General features: G+C 35.2%; 2 protein-coding genes and 1 long non-coding RNA gene across 8 annotated transcripts in view; 2 read left to right on the plus strand and 1 right to left on the minus strand.

Annotated features, from left to right (window-relative positions):
- The window catches only part of trim108 (tripartite motif containing 108), a 54,527-nt gene that overhangs the window by 13,787 nt on the left and 24,273 nt on the right, over positions 1–16,467 (plus strand). The window lies entirely within an intron of this gene.
- The window catches only part of LOC127497107 (uncharacterized), a 30,653-nt gene that overhangs the window by 2,802 nt on the left and 11,384 nt on the right, over positions 1–16,467 (minus strand). Inside the window, exons 1-7 of one of the 5 annotated variants that reach the window (XM_051865293.1) lie at positions 7,623–8,325; positions 6,978–7,286; positions 6,505–6,813; positions 6,121–6,210; positions 2,488–2,577; positions 779–850; positions 465–521 (exon numbers count right to left, since the gene is read on the minus strand). In XM_051865293.1, the coding sequence (XP_051721253.1) occupies positions 465–521; positions 779–850; positions 2,488–2,577; positions 6,121–6,210; positions 6,505–6,813; positions 6,978–7,286; positions 7,623–7,683 (988 nt within the window). In that variant the 5' untranslated portion in view covers positions 7,684–8,325. Of the gene's footprint in view, positions 1–464; positions 522–778; positions 851–2,487; positions 2,578–6,120; positions 6,211–6,504; positions 6,814–6,977; positions 7,287–7,622; positions 8,327–16,467 lie in introns of those variants that run through there. The other 4 variants (XM_051865296.1, XM_051865297.1, XM_051865295.1 and 1 more) reach the window with 4 other exon arrangements.
- Positions 12,764–14,905, plus strand: LOC127497110 (uncharacterized). Of its 2 annotated transcripts, XR_007925453.1 has the most exons (3): positions 12,834–12,960; positions 13,442–13,610; positions 14,403–14,905. It is a non-coding gene; the product is annotated as an uncharacterized LOC127497110 (long non-coding RNA). The 2 variants fall into 2 exon arrangements; XR_007925452.1 differs by having other exon boundaries at positions 12,764–12,960; positions 13,442–14,905.

Consider the following 16,467-nt stretch of genomic DNA (forward strand, 5'->3'; position numbering starts at 1 on the left):
ATCAGCCCAGCAACAAGACAAACACTGTCGCAATATTACAGTAATATTCATTATAATCGATAACTGAGTCCAAAGATGTTGCCAGTTGTGTTTGAATGAAACAAAACAGAGTGAATCTGAATTATTCCAGAGAACAGCATAAATTATTTTGACATGTGTTGAAAGTCATCTGCACACTACAATTTACCTCATATGTTTATACATGTCCTTGACACAGACATGATTGTTTATGATTGTTTGAATGAGACTGATGAACTCATTGATCTTATTATTAAAGAGTTACTTTTCACTAACAGTAGTATTAGTTTTCATGTTGATGGATTGTTGGTGATGTGTATAAGAGACATAACAAAGAGTCAAAGTTTATTATCAGCTGCTCTAAAATCTCTAGAGATGAATCAGTTATTCACACAACCCTAGTGTGTAAATAGAAACACTAACTTGAGAATCACTGACATACATACCTTGATTTAGAGACTTTGGTGCAGTAGTTGGAATCTGTGTTTTCTCTGTAGTTGATGCTATAGAGAGGATGGATTTTAGTTTAGATGTGCCATATGGTGTAAATTCAAAAATACTAATTGATTGCACAAAAACATGAAGTTATAGACATTCTTTTTACAAACTATTTAAAATATTTAATAAAAGATTTATTTCAAATGCTGTTGTGACAAGGTTTGTGAAAAGATGTACTCTCTCAACAAAGGAATATGTAGATACCAGTTCTACTGTAACTGGCCCTGTAAAGCACTGAAATGAGAAAGACAAACATAAATACCTTGCTGTGTAGTAATTGAAGGTCCGTGTGCAGCTGAAGTCATACCAGAGTTTGAGGTAATGATCCGATTATCTGTATAAGGGAGATTTTTGTTCACATGCACCATATTGTAAAAATACAAAATATATGAAATACTGTATTGTCTTGCTTTTTATTCAACATCTATGGTTAGCAAAAACTGCCTTGTATCCTCATAAAGTCTTCTGTTAAGTTATAGGAGCTATTAATAGCCTCCTGTAGAAATAGATCGTGCTTTATCATCTGAAATTGGTCCGTGCATCTGTTCATTGCATCATGCCTTTTATGTTAAACTTTTGCTGTTTAATGTTGATGATTTATGATTATTTTGATAGATAGACTTATACAGACAACAGACTATATGGTCATGACTCACGATCCATCTAACAAAAGGACCTGAGGCCTGATGTATAAACGTTGCATATGCACAAAATGGGCATTGAAATATGCATAGGGGGAGACTGGTGTGGTTGTAACATGGGGACAGCTGTAACAACACCAGTCATAAGCTAGGAGTTCTATGATCATTTTGTTTACCCACTTCCTCTCAGATCCCTTATAAATGGCTGTCTAGGCTGGAAATATGTACGTGCAGATTTTATATCATCATTTTTTGGTCTTGTATTGATTTAAGATCTTGTACTGATGATGCAAGAGGTGAGCACTCTGTAAAGTCTCCTCCAGCACATCCCAAAGACTTACACTGAGGTTAAGGTCAGTGCCAATTCATGTGTGAAAATGATTCTTCATGTTCCCTCCCAACAATTCTTTCACAATTTGATCCTGATGAATCTTGACATTGTCATCCTGGAATATGGCCATGATACATCTTACATGGATACATGGTTGTTTAGGAAATGAAAAGCTACAAACTCCATCTTTGAGGGTTAAAAGAACCGTTGCCAAACATATAACATGCTAGAAAAATAATAATCACTGTAATAATGATCCATCCAGACTCTTAAGTATTTGCCTATTAAAATCAAAACAGCGACTTTTTGTTATTGGCTGGGCAGTGTATCTGTTCAGTTTCCACTAAAAATATATAAACATTCTATTTATAGGCAAAACTGCATAAATTAGTTTTGTTTAAAATGTTTTTAAAAATAGCCTATTTTTGCTAATAGGAATAGACCTACTGTAAGTGAGAATAATTTTTTTCTGAAAAATTACTCTGAAAAGTATTTTATACCTACATACAATATTGGCAAATGTACTTATGCAGATATTTGAATATTTTTATTTTAAACAAGACAATGATACTGAATGATACTATCTCATATTGTCCTAGTGTCTTTAACCGGTAGGCTATTACATGGATGGAAATATTCATATGGAAATAATATGCAGATGAGAATATGCATAGTAAAACTAGGGGTCGTAAGCTCCATATATGGTTATTTTGGGGAGGAGATGGGGTGGGGATGCATGTACTCCACTGATTAGGATTTCTAAAGGGTATTTTGCGCAGGTTCTGGCGTACGGATAGTTTTACAAATCTGAAAACATTTGTGCATACGTAGACTTTAAAGATCTATGCAAAGTTTTATACATGAGGCCCCAGGACTCTATCCCACTGACAAATCTGTTTAAACAGTTACTTTCCAAATAAAATGTGATGATAAAAAGTTTGTGAGAGTCAGTGTAAACCACTGAAGTGAGAGACTGATGCCGTGTGACTGATCATGTACCTTGTGTTGGATCTGCTGCTGTAGTTCGGCTTGATTTTTTCTCAGAGTTTGAGCTGCTGACTGGAATCAGTGTTGTTGAATCGACTGGAGCTGCAGAAGATGAATGTTCAGATGCAGGACATTAACATATTTTGAAACTCAATCATTACATCACATGACATGCAGTTTGTGTTTAATCATCAGTATTTACAGTGCAGTTGTTGAGAAGAGAGGTGTTACTATAACCACATGAAGCAGTTTATGCCTCATTTATGAGAGTAAAACAAAGTGAGCTGAAGCCCATAAACCTTCAGTTTGTCCTGAATGAATGACATTATTAACCATCATGTCATGTCTCTGTTTCAGAGTCTTCAGAGTCTGTAGAAATAGATCATGCTTTATCATCTGAAATTGGTCAGTACATCTGTTCACTGCATCATACCTTGTATGTTAATTTTTTTACTGTTTAATGTTGATGATTTATGATTATTTTGATAGATAGACTTATACAGACAACAGACTATATGGTCATGACTCACGATCCATGTCTAACAAAAGGACCTGAGGCCTGATGTATAAACGTTGCATATGCACAAAATGGGCATTGAAATATGGATAGGGGGAGACTGGTGTGGTTGTAACATGGGGACAGCTGTAACAACACCAGTCATAAGCTAGGAGATCTATGATCATTTTGTTTACCCACTTCCTCTCAGATCCCTTATGAATGGCTGTCAAGGCTGGAAATATGTACGTGCAGATTTTATAAACAAAAAAAACAAAAAAAAAAAACAAAAAAAAATTATTTGAGGTAAGAATGTATTTTTTTGACTAATTTTGTTTAGTACTTAAAATTTAGGATAAAATCATTTAACTTGTATTCAATTAAATTGTAGTTTCTCAGGCAAAATGTAATGCATTTTTAATTTCAAACCATTACGCTAATGCGGCTTGCTAAACACTGACTGACAGGGGTGGGTTGTAACACATCTTTACAACCATCCCCAGTAACACTTTATTTTAGAGTGTCATTGTTACATGTTACATGAAGTTACTATAATAATAACTATTAATTGTGCATAATTACATGCAACTACACCAAACCAAACCCCAATCCAAACCCTGTAGTAAGTACATGTAATCACTTAATATTACTCAGTACTTAAATGTATAATTATAGTGTAACAAATAAAGTGTAACCCCATGCCCTTATACAAGGACAGTTACTTTTCAAAAATTTTACAGAATGTTTTGGATTGTTCTTTAGGATTTTTTCAATAAACCTATTTTTGAAGCATATTGCATAATGTGGCCTCTTTTTTTGCTTCTTTTGTTTAATTGTTAACATACCCCATCATGTGTTACATCCTACCCCACAATGTATTGACGTCAACTCACAAGGACTGTGAAATTCTTGCACAGGTTTGAATTGATGACTTTTGTAGTAAACAAATGTGTGTATGTTGTATAAAGGTTACAGACCTCAACAGCTCTAAAAATTCAGATTACAGATGCCGAAGCAAAAAGTGTTACAATAATACCCCCTACGCAATTTTCCACGCAATGTCGGGAATTGGCCTATTAAAAATAAACTTGGTGTAAATATGTGTGCACCGTCTGCACACATTAGACCATGTATACACACTCGTTAACTGGTGTGAGCGAAGTAATGAAGAAAACAAAATTATTTTAAACTCTGTTTTTCCATTTGATACACATTTATATTAAATATGTCACTCTTATTAATGGAGTTAATCACTCAAATTACATTAAATCATTTTCCAGAAGAAAAAAAAAAAATCTATGAATTTAAATTTGGATATTTGTAGTGGATAGCAGGACAGAAAATATTTTCACAGTGATGCACACTTGACTCTGACTAATGGCTTAGCAACATAGTCGGTATAATGACAGACACTCACAGACTCTTTGGGTGGTTGACCGGTCCATCTAGGTCCGATGACACAGTACTGTGCAACTTCTGCTGCACTGCGCACTGTTTCCTATACAGACAGACAGTAGCCTAACTGATAACACCTCCCGCAGTCTTCCAAACATTTTTGAAGGAGACGTGGGAGTTGCACCGCACGGTTTATTTTTAAAATATTTTGTGTTAGGCACTGATGTAAGAGAAGTGATACACTGAAAAAATAAATACACTGCCCAGCCCAAAAAAAAGTCGCTGTTTGGATTTTAATAGGCAAATACTTAAGAGTCTATGGATGGATCATTATTACAGTGATTATTATTTTTCTAGCATGTTTTATGTTTGGCAACGATTCTTTTAACCCTTAAATATGGAGTGTGTAGCTTTTCATTTCTTAAACAACCACGTAGGAAGACAATGTCAAGATTCACCAGGGTTAAAATTGTGAAAGAATGGTTCAGAGAGCATGAAGAATCATTTTCACACATGAATTGGCACCTCTGAGTCCAGACCTTAATTTCATTGAAAGTCTTTGGGATATGCTGGAGTAGACTGTACAGAGCGCTCACCTCTTGCATTGTCAATACAAGATTTTGACCAAAACTTGATGCATCTCTTGATCGAAATAACATCACAACATTTATTTTTCCATCGAGAGGTGCATCATTTTTTGGTCAAGATCTTGTATTGATGATGCAAGAGGTGAGCACTCTGTAAAGTCTCCTCCAGCACATCCCAAAGACTTACACTGAGGTTAAGGTCAGTGCCAATTCATGTGTGAAAATGATTCTTCATGCTTCCTCCCAACAATTCTTTCACAATTTGATCCTGATGAATCTTGACATTGTCATCCTGGAATATGGCCATGATACATCTTACATGGATACATGGTTGTTTAGGAAATGAAAAGCTACAAACTCCATCTTTGAGGGTTAAAAGAACCGTTGCCAAACATATAACATGCTAGAAAAATAATAATCACTGTAATAATGATCCATCCAGACTCTTAAGTATTTGCCTATTAAAATCAAAACAGCGACTTTTTGTTATTGGCTGGGCAGTGTATCTGTTCAGTTTCCACTAAAAATATATAAACATTCTATTTATAGGCAAAACTGCATAAATTAGTTTTTTTTTTTTTTTTTTAAAAAAAGCCTATTTTTGCTAATAGGAATTGGCCTACTGTAAGTGAGAATAATTTTTTTCTGAAAAATTTCTCTGAAAAGTATACAATATTGGCAAATGTACTTATGCAGATATTTGAATATTTTTATTTTAAACAAGACAATGATACTGAATGATACTATCTCATATTGTCCTAGTGTCTTTAACCGGTAGGCTATTACATGGATGGAAATATTCATATGGAAATAATATGCAGATGAGAGTATGCATTGTAAAACTAGGGGTTGTAAGCTCCATATATGGTTATTTTGGGGAGGAGATGGGGTGGGGATGCATGTACTCTACTGATTAGGATTTCTAAAGGGAATTTTGCACAGGTTCTGGCGTACGGATATTTTTACAAATCTGAAAACATTTGTGTATACGCAGACTTTAAAGATGAAATCTATGCAAAGTTTTATACATGAGGCCCCAGGACTCTATCCCACTGACAAATCTGTTTAAACAGTTACTTTCCAGATAAAATGTGATGATAAAAAGTTTGTGAGAGTCAGTGTAAACCACTGAAGTGAGAGACTGATGCCGTGTGACTGATCATGTACCTTGTGTTGGATCTGCTGCTGTAGTTCGGCTTGATTTCTTCTCAGAGTTTGAGCTTCTGACTGGAATCAGTGTTGTTGAATCGACTGGAGCTGCAGAAGATGAATGTTCAGATGCAGGACATTAACATATTTTGAATCTCAATCATTACATCACATGACATGCAGTTTTTACATGACATCATCAGTATTTACAGTGCAGTTGTTGAGAAGAGAGGTGTTAGTATAACCACATGAAGCAGTTTATGCCTCATTTATGAGAGTAAAACAAAGTGAGCTGAAGCCCATAAACCTTCAGTTTGTCCTGAATGAATGACATTATTAACCATCATGTCATGTCTCTGTTTTAGAGTCTTCTGAAACTGATTTAAGAACGTTTTTTAATACCTGAATACTTGACAGTATATGTGGCTGAGGTCTTCAGTTGATTTCTCTGAGTAACCTGACATCTCCACTCTCTGTTGAGATCTTCATTCAGGAGTTTTGTAGTCAGAGTGCTGATACAGTGTGTTGAGGAGAATGATATCTGATATCTGGAGTCTGTCATCACACTAACACCAGCCTGATTCACCCAGATCAGCTCAATTCCCTCAGAACGGACCAAAGTATCACAAGAGACTCCATAATAATTCAACTGACAGTAGAGAGTCACAGAGCTGCCTGGTCTGATCTCAGTCTGTGAGGATGATGAAGTGACTGAAACAGGAAACAAGAAATCACATGTCAGATTCAGGCTTTTCAGTAAAGAGTTCAAAGAGAGAATGATTTTCTTTCAAAATTGAACATATAATCATACAATTAATTTATAATGAACATTAATTAATTCATTTAATAATCAAATAATTTACAGAAACACTGACCATGAAGAAAATGCAGATAAACAGTTGCACCAGTTCCTTGTTTTTGTCCATTCACATATTGTTGGCAGGTGTAAAGCCCATAATCTTCTTGTGTGACTTTCTTGATGTTCAGAGAGCAGTCAGACCCCACACTCAGTCTCTCACGTCTCTCTATGTTATCCTTCTTTATCCCTCCAGCAATCAGTTCAACTGCCTCTGAATGTCTGTTATAGTTCCATGTAGTTGATGTGCAGCCAGGAAAAGCATTATCACAGGGCAGACGGACATTTTCACCAGAAGTGCTGAACACATGAGTCACTTCTGTTTCACCTACATATTAATATAAAACAGTAAAATAATAGGGTTAATTTTAACTTTTAATACTATAACACGTGGTCACTGGCAAACAGACGAAGAAGAAGAAAGTTAAATCCAATACAAAGTTTAATGACAATAATTCAGGAACAGGTAGCAACACACACATGACATGTACGAGACCGGACACTGAACTGAAAACAAGCAGAAACTGATATACAGAGTAGAAGATGAACTAATGATGAATACTCTATACCAAACTAATTCAATTATTTTTGAACAGATGGTTGTTCACATTATAAAGATCTTGCATAATGTCTTATAAACCATACAGTATAAAGATTTCTTTACCTGTCAGAAGTGGACAGAGAATGATCAATCCCAGCAGATACATGTGACACCGATCAGCCATTTTCTGTTTCTGTCAGTCTTTCTTTTCTTTATACAGTTCTTTATATGAACATCATCAACCCCTCCTGTGGTTGTTAACTTCCTCTGATCTGACCAACTGACTGTTTACTGCTGACACTATGATACAACTGCATTTAACTGATGCTAAACTGATGCATGATAAAGAAGTGTCTATAAACATAGCCTATAATGTTTAAAGAGGTTTGGTTTGTTTTAAGTCTAACTTAGCCAGAAGCCACTGAAACTCATGACTGCAATTTTCAGGTGCACTGAAATAAATGGATACAGCAACTGAAAAAAAAATAAAGAAATAAGAAAAAATGGCTACAATTTTTTAACATAAAGGTAATTTATTTGTTGTTTTTCTCCAAAGACTAAATGTAATTGAAAGTTATTTATTATTTTATGGTATCACCATAATTGCTTTTACCATTTTGTATTACACTTGTTCAATACTTCACACCCAACTGAACAGATTATGCTGCCACAAGGCAAACTCAGAGACGAGGGAGGGTTGGAACCAAATGCAGAAGGTTTACTAAAATAATACCAAAATTCAAAGCTACTAAACTGAAAAACAAAACACAAGAAGACTGAACTGAGAACACCAATATCACAGCAGGAAAAGAAACACCAGGGGTGCTTCTCAATAGCCTACTTAAATTGATGCTTCCTCGTTTCCTCACTCCTTCATCCTCCAGCCACGTGTGACCTGGAAACGATCAAAGAAAGCCATCTTGAAGGAGATCTCAATTCTCTAATTGCACCATGAGGAGGTGAGGAACGAAGAGTGAGGAAGCTTCCTGAGGAGTCATTAGTATATGCGAAAGTCTTTCTTGTTGAAAAACCTGACAAACTTATAAGTTCTTCTCCCCTTCACATCTGACACCATAATTTTATTTTATGTCTTACATTTGCATTTTAAACAAACCTTCACATATTTCAACAGAGCATCTTGCTTCATTATTTATTATGTATTATGTTTATTATGTACAACATAAGGGCAAATGTTGAGTGCAACTGATGGTGCTTTGAAGTGATGCTTGAGTGATGTTACATCAGAGACATATTCTTTTATTATTATTATGGGTGAGTTATTGACTTTTGTCACAAGTATGTATCATTCTTGTTAAAGAACTGCGTGCTGTAGTGTGTTTTTCCCTGTTTTTTTTTTTTTTCTGTTCATTTTTGGCTCCTCTGACTCATTCTCTCTGACAGCTAATTGTCCCCAACTGTGCCTGGTTGCCAACCAGGAGTGGGACAGCATAAAAGCAGAGAAGAAACTCACAGATGTTGAGAAACATTCTCCAGAGCATTGTCTGTGTCCTGCCCAGATTTTTTGTTGAACTGTTTTATCTTCTTATGGTTGAAAGTGAGTGTGTTTGCATTCCTCTATAAGCTGAGGTAATGTACTTTACTGCGATAGTAACTTTAATGCTTATCTTGCTTATCTTAAATTAAGGTTTATGTGTTCATTTACAAGTGGTTCATATTTACAACTTTAACCTGATATTATCTTGTTTATGTTTGTTTCTTCCTTGTTTTGGAAACTGTAGGGAGGTGGGTGCCATTTTTTGATATATTCTGTTTTTCTCCTGTTTTGTGGCCAGGTAAGGAGTGAGAGACCATTTACACGACACCGTTTTCAACTAAAAATGTAAAACTTTTTATGCTTTTGGCCGTTTACACAACAATGACGTCTTGGGGGGCCTGAAAATGTAAACTTTTGAAAACTGTTTTCAAAGTGCATAGGCTAGTAGTGTTGCTTTACAAATTGACATCACCAACTACTGGCCTGGCTTGCATGTACAGCATTTTTAATCATTTTCCTGGATCCGTGTGAACGGGAATCATTTTGACTTTGTCATCTGTACAAGAAAAACACAAAGGAAAACTTTTCCATTTTTAGTACATCGTTGTCATGTAAACGTACGCCGAATGTATGTTTCTGTTGTTAACTTTATTTTCCTTGAGTAGTTTAGGGGCTGTTTACACAACACCGTTTTCATCTAAAAATGAAAGACTTTTTATGTGTTTTGGCTAAATAAAGAAACAGGGAATGTTACACATTCTTTGCTAATAATAACAATATATTTATATCAGGTGTGAGAACTCTTCACTCTATGTGTGCAGTTCTCACCCTATAATCATCTCAAAACATACAACGTACAAACACTTTCACATTTAAAAATGTTAAAATCACCAATATATTTGTGTATTATAAGGAGCTTCAAGTTTTGCCTGTTAACTGTGTATTGTAACTAAAGTAGTGTTCATTTATTGTTTTGTTTTTTTCTTTTCTCAGCCCTAATGGTTGTAGTATTTTCAGAGTTTTGAGCATGTTAGTAAAGAGTGTGAGAACTGTTAGTTTGACCACAGCGTGTGGGTTGTGATTGTTATCTCTGAACCGAGTTTAGACTGATGGCTGTGAACTCTCACACATTCTGATGTCAGTTCCTCTTCTTTAAGTGGGCTGCTGCGTGGCTTTAATCTATCTTTTCATTTCATGATAGCATAGTTTCAACATGCTTAATAAACAGAAGTTAAACTAATTTAATTTAACTAAACAATTTGCAAATACTCAAATTAATTTGGAACCATTCTGTTCCACAGCAGGTAATTGTTGTGGTAGTATCGAGGTCAGATTTATAGTGTCTAAGTGTCTGCGGTGTGTGCTGCTGGTTCTCTGCCAGAAAGTTCATCAGTCGTTGGTGTCATAGTGAAGAGGTTAGAAAAATAAGTAGCATCCACATCCTGGTTCAGGCCCTAATCTGCTCTCACTGTCATTACTGCATCTCACACTCGACTGCCCTCTAATGAACGACTAAAGGTCAGAACAGCAAAATCAGGAATCAAGTCTCTCAGTCAATAAATAATAAATAATCAGTCAGTCACATTTATTTATAAAGCACATTTAAAAATAACAGCTGTTGGCCAAAGTGCTCTACAACATCAAGGGTAAAAGAGACAACTTTGAGGGTAAATGAGCAATATCACACTCGTAGCCGTGTGATATGGCTGTATATCAGCAGGGCTGTGATTTCGGCCGTAGGTAATCATAGCATGCTGATATACAGCCATATCGCATGGCTACAAGTGAGACTGCATTTATACAACAGTTCGACGGCACAAGTGTGTAAATAAATAAGAACAACAAGGAGTGTCTTTAAAAACCCTCTTTTGAGAGGAACTACTTCCTTCCGCCATGGATTCAAATCTCAATTTGACAGTTTAACAGCTGAGCCCAAGCCTCCGTTACTAATTCTAAAACGTCACTTTAGAACTAGTAACGAAGGAACATTGAATCGCTTAAATGAAACTCACTCTAATATGAGTATTATGAGATCGCCTGAGCGAGTGTATTACCTGCATCTGATATTCTTCAGGTCAATCTTATATTCATAATCACAAAATCAGTTTGAATGTCCGCTGAGGAAAGTGATATCTTTTGTCTTTGTCCTTTTAACATTTAAGACATTCCCATGACAGTGCTAGTCAATGCATTTGTCAGTTGCGTTTCATAAGATATTTAAAAAAAAAAAAAAAAAGTCCTTGTTTCCTTGTTTCAGTCCATTTCAGTAAAGTCTTTGCGACTGACTGACTCACTCATAAAGACAGTCTAAATAATATATTATTTATTGAACAATTATATTTAAATTAACAACATTAGCCATTATAACAGTAAAAGAAGTAAAATAAGAAATAAACACAAGCAAACAGTTCAGTCAAATGTACAAAAGCAGCACTCTAGTTAGTACAGGATTTAATTTCAATGTAAATATAAAGTTATGAAACGTAATATAGCCCTTAAGCAAAATCTATTAGCTCTTGAACAAGTAATGTATTAATAAGACCAAAGATTGCCCGTTTGATATCCCCAAAACGAATTATACCTCATGTTTAAACACTATCTACATTAGAGCCAGTGGCAAATTCCTGAAGGACTGGCCGAGATTAAGCTGTTCTCTGTGGGTACATGAGCGCTGAACGGTCACTGACAGCCTGGAGCTCACATCTCCGAAAGCGTCTAAACAAATTTTCAAATAGGTGATATGTTTACATATAAATTGCATATCTGAGGTCTAAACAACTATATTCTCCAACCCAGTCTCATTAGAAAAATGTACCTGTGGGAACGTTTTCGCGAGTCGCAAAATACGTACCAATACGTACATATCACTGCAGTTTCAATGTGAAATGTAAACTGAGTGGCGCTAAAAGTGTGTTAATTTTTTTTGCCGGAACAGATAAACGTGAACATGGTACGTTTTTATGATGTTGGTTTTTATACGAATCACCGCAGTTCTGATTTGAAATTTGCACTCCATTGCGTTTTAAAATAACGTACCACCAACACTACACCTAAACCTACCCGATAGTGTTAACAAAAGCAAATGTGACATAAAAAGCATCCGTAATCGTGCCGTTTTAGCTTGTTTAGATCTCTCTTTGAGCTCGACTCGCAAAAACGTTCCAACAGGTACGTCTTTCCTATGAGACCAGGTTGATATTCTCGCCTAAAAAATGCTTAAAACTACATTCCGTTACAAAATAACAGTAGTATCTATAAAAATATGGTGGGTTTGCTCGTCCACCATGACACTCGCTGTGAGAATGCTGACAACAGCTTGATTCAAACGGTGAAACGGTTCCCGTGGTGATATTGGTAGAATATCGCATGGCTGGAAAGACCTATCAGCCAATCAGATTCAAGAACCAGAAAGAACTGTTGTATAAAACAAAATATAAAACACAATCACAAACAATGTACAATAAAAGTAATACAACTGCAGCTGCTTAGTTTTAAGAAGTGATTTAAAACCATGTACACTCTAAAAAGTGTATATGGTTTTACAACCCAATAAAACTATTTTTATTTATTTATTTATTTGGTGTTCTAAGGTTATATTTACATAACAATGATGTACTAAAAATGGAAAAGTTTCTTCTTTGTACAGACAGCAACTTTGTCAAAATAATCCCCGTTCACAAGGATCTGCGAAAAGGGTTAAAAATGCAGTATTTCATACCAGGCCAGTAGTTGGCGATGTCACTTTGTAAAGAAACACTACGCGTGTTGTGAATTAACTTCTTTTAAGTTTAAGTTCGCTATTTGTGTGACGCTTTAAGTTATGACTTACGTAAGTAACGTAGTGCAGTGTTTCCTGCGTGTATGAGCTTTGCGTAACTGCCTATTCACTCTCACTCCAGCAGAGCAGTCAGATCGCATGCTCTCACTAAAGTGCAACGTTTATGTGCAAGAGAAAGTTGATGACAAGTAAGTTTTAATTCAATGTATAATGTTGTTAATGCAGATTGTTACACTGTATTGCAGTAGCATTAGCTTACAGTGTTCATTATGTCCTTTATGTTTCGCGATCTTTCTGAGTGTAATTTGATCCTGTTTAACGAGCGGATTTGTCCCGCTAGCATCGCGGCTAGTATTGGTAATGTTTACTAAACTTATTCGCTTAAAGTGTAACATTTCTCAGTAAGATAATATAATTTTGTGGTCGCCATTATTACTGCCTGTATTAATAATACAGTCTCATTTCCCTATATAATTCATATTTTGTGGGTTTTGTAATCTTTATTACACTACACAGTTTAATATTGCTGACTCATGCTGATATATTTCTTGGTCATATTTATATATCAGCTCATTATGTAAGGTTGTTTATCTTTGAGTTTGTAATCTGTAAAGTTGTTGATTATATTTAGAAAATGAGTATTTATTTCTGTTATTTTATTTATTTCAGAAAACTACCTCAAGTACACTACTATGTGTATATGGTCACCCTTGTGCAATAAATGACTAAATTCTGTCTGATGACTCCAACTCCTTGACCAGAGTTCTACAGCGGTCAATAACATATACACCAGCTTTCAGTGGGGCAATCCCCAACAACGGGCCTATAGACTGAACACGTAATACACATGCACATTATGTCACTGTTTTCACAAATTCACATTTTTGTAGTTTACACAGACGATAACAGTATTGTTTTCAAAAACTTGCACTTTGAAACACAGTTTCAAAAGTTTGCATTTTTGTTAAAACAACCCAATTGCTGGGATTGTCCATTTTCAACCCAACTTGGGTTGTTTTTAACCCGGCATTTTTTAGAGTGTAGTGACAGGCTTAATATACAGTGGCAAATTATTCCAGAGCTGTGGAGCAGTTACTGAGAAAGCTCTGCCAACTGTCAAGTTGAGGCATTACCTGGGAACAGTCAACTGTAACTGTAACTTTTTGGATGATCATAGTATATATATATATATATATATATATATAAGTGTGATGATAGGAGTGAAGGTCATAGATATATTGAGGAGTCAAGCCATGTAGGCCTTTGTAAGCAAAGTAAAATTTTGAACTGGATTCGAAATTGGACTTGTTGGGGCACACAGTTTAACACCATAAAGAGAGACAATGAAGATCAGAAGTCAAATTTAAAATTTGATTACAAACAAACAAAGTTTACTGTCATTTACATGACAGCTGCGTTTTGGGGCCTGAAAATGCAAACTTTTGAAACTGTGTGTTTTCGCAGATCCTTGTGAACGGTGATTATTTTGACAAAGTTGCTGTCTGTACATCCATTTTTAGATCGTTGTTGTGTAAACATACCCTTTGAACACCAAATAAAAGAAAAAAAAAAATAGTAATAATAATAAATACTCATAGATATGGTAGATTAATTGATGTTATTTCTACAGGTTCTGACAGATAATTCCAGCAACATCTGAACATGGTGTTTGGTTCTTTACGCAAATGTGATTATTTAAAGACAATATCTGGGTCACACTAAGTTCTCATTCATAAGCAGCAATTTCAAGGGTCAAAGGTGAGTTAGAAATCCCACAAGGGCACTTCTCATCTTTGACATGGCCAAATGTCTCTCATATTCCTAAAGAACCCCAAACATACCATAGACAGAACAAGAGAGATATCATTTCCCTTCAACATTGAGTCAAAGCACATCACTGGAACAGAACAACACATCTACACAGAGCAAACTTGTGCTAAACTTCTACTATTGATTCATTGTCACATTTGATAATATTTGCTGCTGTAAAACCTAAAGAGTTACAAATGTCAAATATGCATATCTGTTAGACATGTGGTGTATTACTGAATTTAATGCACAGCTGTCTTTTCATGTCTCATACTGCTAACATGAGAACATCAAAATAAAAATGAATAAAAACAAAACATCAAACTCTAGATCTCTTGATTAATTTGATTGCATGATCGAATGAATTCATTATAAAGCAAGTACATATTTATTCTCTGGATGCCGGGCTGAATAAATCACAAACACTGTTACTGCATTCCTGACACGGGTCAGACCCTCAGTCACTTCTCAGTTACCAAATACAGACATTGCTTGTAACATTAACACCAGAATAGATGCAATAGATTTAAGATTTAAAACTATGATTCCCTATTTGAAGGGGATAGGAGGCTCAATCCACCCCTTTATACCAGACCCCAGTGAAGAGAGGCCACTGACGAAATACTTTCCCTTTTCTTAGTACCAGTCAGAAGCCTAGGAGCAGCATTCTGGTAAGTTGGATGAGTGATAGTAGGGACTGTGAAACACCCAGGTAAAGTACATTACAATAGTCAAGTCTGGATGAAAAAAAAAACCGTGTACTACAGACTCCAGGTCTTCGAATGACAAAAATGACTTTATTTTAGCTAAAAAATTATACTTACAACTATCACAGTCTTACAGTACATAGGCTACAAACAAGAAGACACAGAACTCACCACAATATAGCAAGAATATGCCAACAATACATGGCCATAAACTGAACAAACATCAGGGGAAAACACTAAACAGTTTGGAAACATATAGCGACACCTAGTGGTCATTTTCAAAAAGTCTTACAATCACAATGTTAATTTCTAATCATGTACAGAAAATAATGATCTCCCCCTCTCCAATTACCAAGAGAATGCATTCAACATTGAAATAAGTGGTAAACAGTTAATTTCATTAACTAAATATTATTAATTAATAATCCATGACAAACAAAAGCAAAGAAAACGAACAGCCAAGGTGACGATGACATATTGACAAGCCTTTAATACGGATTCATTCTTTACAGATTTTCTATACATTTATATCTAAATGTATATACATTTATATCATTTGCACACAAAAGAGTTAGAATGTTTTGATAGATTTATATATTAATATCAGTTCAGAGGTTGAAAGAGTGAATGAATGCTTACAAAAATTGTTTGATCTGATATCGAGTGTCCGCAATTATAAGTTGTTAAACAAGCATGAATCTCAAAGCTGCAAACATTTTTACTGCCCACTTCTCTTCTCAGCACTAGCCAAAGCGTTTGTGCCCATATGGTAATTTCTAGAAAGAGTATCTGGAAAAAACATACAGTAGTCAACATTTCAAGTGGATCAAAAAAGTTCATCAAAGTTGTCCTAAGAACTAAGTTGTCCTAAGAAGAAGGTTTTAGGACAACTTTGATGAAAGATTTTGATCCACTTCAAATGTTGACCACTATATATTTAAGAGTTGCACACTGATAAACATACAGTATCTACTCACATTACTCTCTTTGACATATTTTCTGCTGGAATCCCAGATTATGTCACATATATCAGCACCTAAACATCAATAGACTTTATTAAAACATTAATTTGGTATTTCATTAACTTTATACTATACAAAGTAGTCATCTTTCACAGATTGTCTCTTGTGAAAGATGATTACTTTGTATAGTATAAAGTTAATGAAATACCAAATTAAT

The sequence above is a fragment of the Ctenopharyngodon idella genome, chromosome 16, assembly GCF_019924925.1.
Source record: "Ctenopharyngodon idella isolate HZGC_01 chromosome 16, HZGC01, whole genome shotgun sequence".
In the NCBI taxonomy this organism is placed as follows: Eukaryota; Metazoa; Chordata; class Actinopteri; order Cypriniformes; family Xenocyprididae; genus Ctenopharyngodon; species Ctenopharyngodon idella.